The sequence below is a fragment of the Onychomys torridus genome, chromosome 18 (assembly GCF_903995425.1).
Source record: "Onychomys torridus chromosome 18, mOncTor1.1, whole genome shotgun sequence".
NCBI lineage: Eukaryota > Metazoa > Chordata > Mammalia > Rodentia > Cricetidae > Onychomys > Onychomys torridus.
This window is the reverse complement of record NC_050460.1, coordinates 43,454,084-43,461,722: the sequence shown is the minus strand read 5'-3', so window position 1 is coordinate 43,461,722 and position 7,639 is coordinate 43,454,084. Positions and strand designations below refer to the sequence as shown.

At 50.3% G+C, this 7,639-nt stretch overlaps 1 protein-coding gene across 1 annotated transcript; it reads right to left on the bottom strand.

Moving 5' to 3' along the window:
* Window positions 1-2,613: 2,613 nt before the first annotated feature.
* On the bottom strand, window positions 2,614-6,125 carry Prf1 (perforin 1). Its single transcript, XM_036167098.1, has 2 exons — window positions 5,590-6,125; window positions 2,614-3,742 (listed from the first exon to the last, which is right to left on the bottom strand). The coding sequence occupies exons 1-2, from the start codon at window positions 6,123-6,125 to the stop codon at window positions 2,614-2,616; spliced, it is 1,665 nt and encodes a 554-aa protein (XP_036022991.1).
* Between the last annotated feature and the right edge of the window lie 1,514 nt (window positions 6,126-7,639).

Genomic DNA, 7,639 nt, shown 5'->3' with positions numbered 1-7,639 from the left:
AAATCCTCACAAACCTCTGTTAAACAACGACTCTCCTTTCCTTCTGACCACAATTTCTCTTTTTTTTCTTTTTCTCTTCTTTTTTGGTTTTTCAAGACAGGTTTCTCTGTGTAGTTTTGGTGCCTGTCCTGGATCTTACTCTGTAGCCCAGGCTGGCCTTGAACTCACAGAGATCCACCTGCCTCTGCCTCCCGAGTGCTGGGATTAAAGGCGTGCGCCGCCACCGCTCAGCCTCAATTTCTGTATATGTGAAAGCAGGGGGGTTAGCAGATGACCTTTCAGAGTTAGTGACTTCTCTCTTGGGATCCCTTCTCTTATCCTACAAAGGCTGGTGACCCCCTGCAAGTGGTCCTGGGAAAGGAGAAAACCACAGATGAACCTTTGAGAGAAACTGAGGCAGGGAAAAGGACCTGCTGAGTGAGTCCTGCCGATCAGTTTTCTCAATGGGGTTTGGCTATAACCACCTTTATTTTCACCCAGGGCCACAGGTAGTGTCGTGTGTCAAACAATATTTCTGGTGCTCTTGCTTGTGTGTGGCTGAGACTGGAAACATATAAGAACAGTGGTTTCCACAGGCTTCTAGACCCTTCTGATCATCCTGTTTGCTGGGGATTTAGGGTCACTGCGATGTCAGAGACTGAGGTTTGAGTCTCTGGGTCTCCCACGCACCTCGAAGTTTATTTTGTTGGGGGTTTTAAAGCCACTCAGAGTCTGTGTGGTTCCTGCAAGCCCCTCTGACTACAAACGGCTATGCATCACCAAGTCCTGCCTTGGCCCCGATGCTGCCACAAAGCTTGCCTGTGCTCCATGCCCTGTGTCCCAGGCACATGAAACAAAGAGGGTATCGCTTGATATCAAATCCTGGCTAAGCAGGCTGAACTTGGGAGACTCCCGGACTACCCTGTTAGGACCACTGCTTCCCCTAAGTTGGAAAGTAGGAGAGAACTTACAGACCTATGCAGATGGATTCTCTTAGAAACTGAGGTTTCCTATGGGTACACCTGGGCCAGTGACAACCTGCACACACAGACACACACAAAGGCACACACACAGGCATACATACACAGGCACACACACATACACATAGGCACACACACATGGGCACACATACACATGGGCACACATACACATGGGCACACATACACATGGGCACACACACAGGCGCACACACACACTTTGTCTTATATACTGTGTCTGCCATGTCGGGGCTCCTGGTTACTTTAAAAAGTGAGAAGAGGGGGCTGGAGAGAGGGCTCAGTGGGTAGGAGCACTGGCTGCTCTTCCAGAAGACTCGTGTTTGGTTCCCAGCATCCCCAGGCTGGCTCACAACCATCTGCAGCTACAGTTCCAGAGGACCTGATGCCTCTTCTGACCTCCTCAGATGCCAGGCACACATACAGATGTGCACACAAACACTCACACACCTCAAATAAAAAGTCTTGAAGAGAGGAGGAGAGGTGAGAAGGGACTGGAGATGGCTCAGTGGGTTAAGGTGCTTCTTGTCCAATCTGACGACTTGAGTTATCACAGTCCCTGAGTGTGATGAACCAGAACCCACACGATGTGATTAGAGAACTGACTCCTGTATGTTGTCCTCAGACTTCCATACTTGTGCTATGGCACACACACACACACACACACACACACACACACACACACACACACACAAGCACTCATGCACTCACAATAAATGTGAAAGAAGTAAGAAAACCCTGTGGTCCTGGGCTTGCATTCTCCGAGTAGAGCCGCAGCCACTTAAAGCCACCCCTGCCGGTTCCCCGCAGTCCCCACCATTCCACATTGTCTTTCAGCCAGAAACTGAATGCCCATCATCATTTATTACTGAGTTTATGCTGCTGTTTCTGGACGTAAGAGGGTAAGGTATTTTGCAGTTCCACATTAGCGGCAAAAGTAGAAAAAACAAAACAACCAGCTTGTTTACATTAGTTGTCCATTTCATAAAACTGGGCGGTTGGACATAGACATCTACCCCTCTTCTCTGCCACCATGACACCAGTGTGCTTACCATCGCACCGTATTTCCTGGTCCTGTAGCAAGCTTTGTGCTTGGTGACACAGGCCTCGACTTATCAGGAGCAGAATGAGGAACAGAAGGCACACAGGAATCAATCGGGCACAGGGGTCGTCTCTAACAGATGACCGTGCTATGCCAAGGAGGGAGGGCCTGAAAGCTTGGTGGGGACCGCCTCCTGGCTTTCTGCTGGACTCCTGGCTAATGCTGGTGCTGTGTGGTGGGCGGTAGCTGTCAGGCTTGGCGGCGCTGGATGGCGGAGGCAGCGTGGCCAGGGAGGTCCGGGAAGCTCTGTTCTATAAACTTAGCCACTTCAGTGAGAAGTTCAAGTCTCAGCCTCTGCTGCATACTAAGCCATTGTGGATTCCCCTGGGAGAACTCAGTTGATCACTGACATGCTTTCAGGGTATGGTATTTTGCTGTTTGTTTTGTTTTTGTTTTTGAGGCAGGGTCTCCCTATGTAGACCAGGCTGGCCTCAAACTCACAGAGATCCACCTGTCTATGTCTCCCAAGTGCTGGGATTAAAGGCGTGCGCCACTACGCCCAGCTTTCAGAGCATTTTTTTTTCTTTTTTCTTTTTTTTACCACACAGCCCCACTGCGGTTTCCCGGAGGAGCTCCTAGAAGTCCCAGGGGGGCATACTCTAGGCAGGTGCCTCCCGTCAGGTGGGGCAAACACTTGACATGGTAGGAGAATGTCACACTGCCGTGGTTCAGGTTACAGGTCGTCTCATGGAAACCAGACTTGGGAGACCTGTCACAGGAACCAAGAAGGTCATCATCCCAGCCATTGTCAGCATCCCAGACCTGCACCCTCAGGGGTCCGCTTGTGGCCACGAGCACATTCCCAAAATCCATCTTGTCAGGCCACTTAGGGTCGTTATTGTTCCACACTGTACTGGTCCTAAACTCCTGGCCACCAAAGAAGACCTTCACGTAGGCATCAGAAGCTGTGACGTAGTCTCCCCACAGACCCTTTGCACGGAAATTGGTCACCATCAGCTGGGCCAAGCCCCTCTGTCGTGGACAACAGTCCTGGCTGGTGACCTTTGAATCGTGGCACATGCATTGGCAGGAGTCACGGGTACTCTTATGCTGGCCTGGCCTGCAGGGCCGGCTACAGTCCTTCCAACGAGCCCTGTTTATCACATAATGGCTGATGGCCTGTCTCAGTGCTTCCCGCCTCGGGTCCAGGTCTTCTACCAGCACGTGCAGGGACTCCAGGCTGTAGTCCACCAGACCAGGGCTGCTGGTCAGTGAGGTTATCCAGGTTGAGAACTGTTCTGGGGTAGCCTGGTTCCCGAAGAGCAGGTCCTGGGTAGAATCGAGAGTGCCACCAACCACCTCAATGTGACGCTCTCGATAGGCCTGGTGGAAGGAGGTGGACATCTTGTGCTGTTTCTTCTTCTCCTCACAGGCTTTGAATTCGCTTGAGGCACTGGCAAGGGCACCAATGCTGACCTGGGCCTCCACCTGCAGGCAGTCTGCTACCTCATCAGCCGTGAGCCCATCCAGGGTCAGCTGACAGGTGCGCAGGGCCGTGAGGGCTGAGACGCGGCCACCTAGGTTCATAGCCGTAATAAAGTGGGTGCCGTAGGAGGAGATGAGCCTGTGATAAGCATCCTTTGTGGAGGTGTTAAAGTTGGGGGGAAGGTCCCTGAGTGCCTTTCTGAAATCAGGGTGCAGTGGGGGTTTTTGTACCAGACGAAAACTGTGGAGAGTGCAGAGCATTAGGTGAGCCTAGTGGGTGGTACTTCCCCGATTCAGTTCAAACTTCCAGACCCCTTCCCCATACATGCACACAGACATGAAAGTAGAATGAGGCCAGATGGGAACAGGTGGGGAAAAGAAGGGGTTAACAGGAGCTGGGATAAGAAAGAGTACGATCAAAATATATACACATAGTGAAACTCATTGTTATTGAGAATTAATGTTTAATATCTAAAAACGTAAAGCCTGTGCATGTGGGGTAAGGGCTAATGTGTCTCAGTGGGTCAAGCTTGCTGCTAAGCCTACCAACCTGAGTTTGATCCCCAGAACTCACACAGCAGACACAGAGAAATGAGCGGGACAGTGGTGGCACACGCCTTTAATCCCAGCACTCGGGAGGCAGAGTGAGTTCAAGGCTAGCCTGGTCTGCACAGAGAAATCTAGGACACAGAGACCAAAATGACACAAAGAAACCCTGTCTTGAAAAAGCTACCCAAAAAAAAAAAAAAAAAGAAAGAAAGACAAAGACAAAGAAACAGAAAAGTCTCACAGGTTGTTCCCTGAACTCTGCATACTTACTGTGACACACAGATACACTAAATAAATACATACATAAATAAATGAAGTAGAAATAGTTTTTAAAAGCCTGAGAAACAAGTGCAGATGATGTGGAGTCACTGTGTATCCATGCAGTGAGGAGGGAGGACACAGCCAGGTCTCCTGTCTCTGTCGATACTCATGAAGGGCCCCATGGGAGGTTGGCAATGCCTGGGAGACAGGGCTTAGGTGCTCCCTGCCTTTACCTAAATGTCACTCAGCTAGGACTCAGGATCAGTCTTGTTTCCATCCCCTTTTTCTCCAGATGTGGGTGTTCATAAATAGAGGAGGCCTAGGATGGATGGATGGATGGATGGATGGATGGCTAGATAGATAGATAGATAGATAGATAGATAGATAGATAGATAGATAGACAGACAGACAGATAGACATCTCATGAGGGATAATCTAGATCAGGTTGGCTTGTGGTCATGCCAATGGGGGATTGTCCTGATTGCCTCCATTGATGTAGGAAGACCCAGCTGGAAAATGGGCAACACCATTTCCTGTTTTGGACCCTGGACTGTATACAAATAGAGTACTGAGTGCTAAGCATGAAGGCATTCATTTCTCTCCCTACTCTTGACTGTGGGTATGATGTGACCAGCTGCTTCAAGCTCCTGTTGCCTTGACATCATGCAATAATGGACTGTAACCTGGAAGTATGGCTAAAACAAGTCCTCTCTCCTTAGCTGCTTTTTGGTCAGGACATGTTTGCTTGGTTTTTTTTTTGGGGGGGGGGTTGGTTTTTTTTTTTTTTTTTTTGATATAGGGTTTCTCTGTGTAGTTTTGGTGCCTGTCCTGGATCTCTGTCTATAGACCAGGCTGGCCTCGAACTCACAGAGATCCACCTGCCTCTGCCTCCTGAACGCTGGGATTAAAGGTATGCGCCATGGTCAGGACATTTTTATCACAGCAACAGAAATAAATCTGGAGCAGTGGTTCTCAATCTGTGAGTCGCGACCCCACAGTGGGGTCACATATTAGATATTTACATTACAATAGCAAAATTACAGTTATGACGTAGCAATGAAATTGGTTGGGGGTGGGTGTCACCACAATATAAGAAACTATAGTAAAGGGTCACAGCATTAGGAAGGTTGAAAACCTCTGATCTAAACCAATCAGGATTTGGTGCCCTCCTGTGAAGCGGTCTATAGACTCCATAGTGCTATTCCAGGGCTCCTAGACCTCCTGGAGTGTCCTGCTACTCTTCTGGCTCCTCTCTCCACTGCCCCAGCTCTTTCTTACCTGTACAGGTGACACTCCACTGTGTCAGTATTAAAGTTGTACTGGTCCTGGTGGGCCTTCTCGGCTGCAAAGTTGGCTACCTTGGAGTGGGAGCCAGCCACGGACACACGCATGTTTGCCTCGGGCTTGGGGTTCACATCCAGCCCTGCACGCCAGTCGTTATTAATGTTAGAAGCTGCATCCCGGGTCACACCCTCCGTGGAACTGACCTTGGCTGTGGCCACTCTACGCTGGCAGCCCGAGCTATGAGGCCGCCAGTGGGCAATTGCCAGGGGCAGGCGTTGTATAGCATCTCCCTTCAGGGCATTTTTGCAGAGGGTGCAGGTGCGGTCAGGCCTCAGGAAACTCCGTGTGCTCACTGGGAAGGAGCCGGAGCGGCGGAGGGTGGTCACGTCTACACCCTCCCCAGCCAGCCACGCACCTGGCACAACTTTGTGCTTTTGTTTGCATTCTGACCGAGTGGCAGTGTAGCAGGGAGCAGGGGCGGGTGGTGGCAGCATCAGGAAAAGGCCCAGGAGGAACAAGTGTCTGGCCATGGCGCTGCAGGACGGCTGCCGTGAGCTCTGGCAAGCTGTGGAAACAGGGATGAAAGATGCTGACCTCACTCAAGGAGAGAGACTGAAATTCTCTTAAGTTATTGCATGCCAGAGCCAGATTGGCTCTCACAGGCTTGGTCCACTGTGCAAAGAGACCCAGAAAGGCTAAACATATAGCCCAGAGTCACACAGCCAGGAAGAGCCCTGTGCTCAGATTTCATTATCTCAAACCTAGTGGGAATCAAGATGGATGGCTTTGATCCTGGACAATACTTTATGGGGTGTGGGGAGATGGCTCTGACCATACAGAAGGGACAAAGCATTTATAATAGGTAAGGCTTTGGAGAAGTGCCATTTTCTACCCAGAATAGGGTGCCTTTTCCTACTTGATTCCCCTCTCCTATTCCAGGGGTGGACCCCAGAGCCTTACAGATAGTAGACAAGTGCCCTGCCACTGAGCCACACTCTACCTCTTTTTATTTATTTATTTTGAGACAAGGTATCATTAAGTTGCTTGGGATGGTTTTGAAGTCACTCTGTAGCCCAGGCTAGCCTTGAACGTGTGATCCTCCAGAGGAGCTAGGAGCCTAATTAAACCTGTGGCCCCAGGCATGGCTCCTAGCTAATTCTTTCTCTCCCTGTCTCTAATTCCGGTGCTCACTTCTGTCTCTCCCTTACAGATATGGAGAGGCAGTGAGCTCCCTTCCTCTCCCGGCACTTCCCGTGTGGCTGCTCTGAGCTTCCTGGAAGGGTGCCAGCCCCAACTCTACAACGAATGATGGCTGCCCCGTGTCTGTGCCCTTGGCTCTAGTGTGAGAGACTTGTAAGGGTGCCCTTGCAAGCCCCTTCAGCTGCTCAGGTCTCCTGTCTTGACATTCCTCACCAACTTCTTCAGACTTGGACTACTTTGTTGCCAGTGAAGGTTCTTCCTTGCTTTAAGGCGGCCTAGGGGCCTATTTTTGAATCCCGATCTATCTCCTTCCCATCTCAGTGGTTCTCAACCTGTGGGTTGCGACCATAGGAAAACGTATTTCCAATGATCTTAGAAACCTCTAATCATAAATTAATTTTCATTGCCACTTCATAACTGTAATTTTGCTATTGAGCAGTGTCTTAGTTCGTAAGAGGATTGGAAATACGTGTATTTTCCAATGGTCGCAACCCACAGATTGGGAACCATTGCTCTATCTCCTTCTGGGGCCCTCAGAGATCGTTTTCCTCTGCTGTCTGTTATACGCAGCAGGGTCTTAGGCGAGGGAGCAAGGAGCAGAAGGGTCCCTCCCACCTAGCTGCAGGCTTTCATGCTCTACCCAGAGAGGTGACTTGGAGGGCCGGGAGATAAACAGGCAAAGGAGAATCCTGTCAAGCTTTCTGGCCACCCTCCTTAGGTGACCAGAACGCTCCTGGTGCTGACCCACAGACATCAGTCCGCTTCTGGAACTCTTCCTGTTGTCAGGTAGTCTATTTACGGGTTTTTGCTTCTCTTCCCCTCCCCTCCCCTCCCCTCCCTTCCC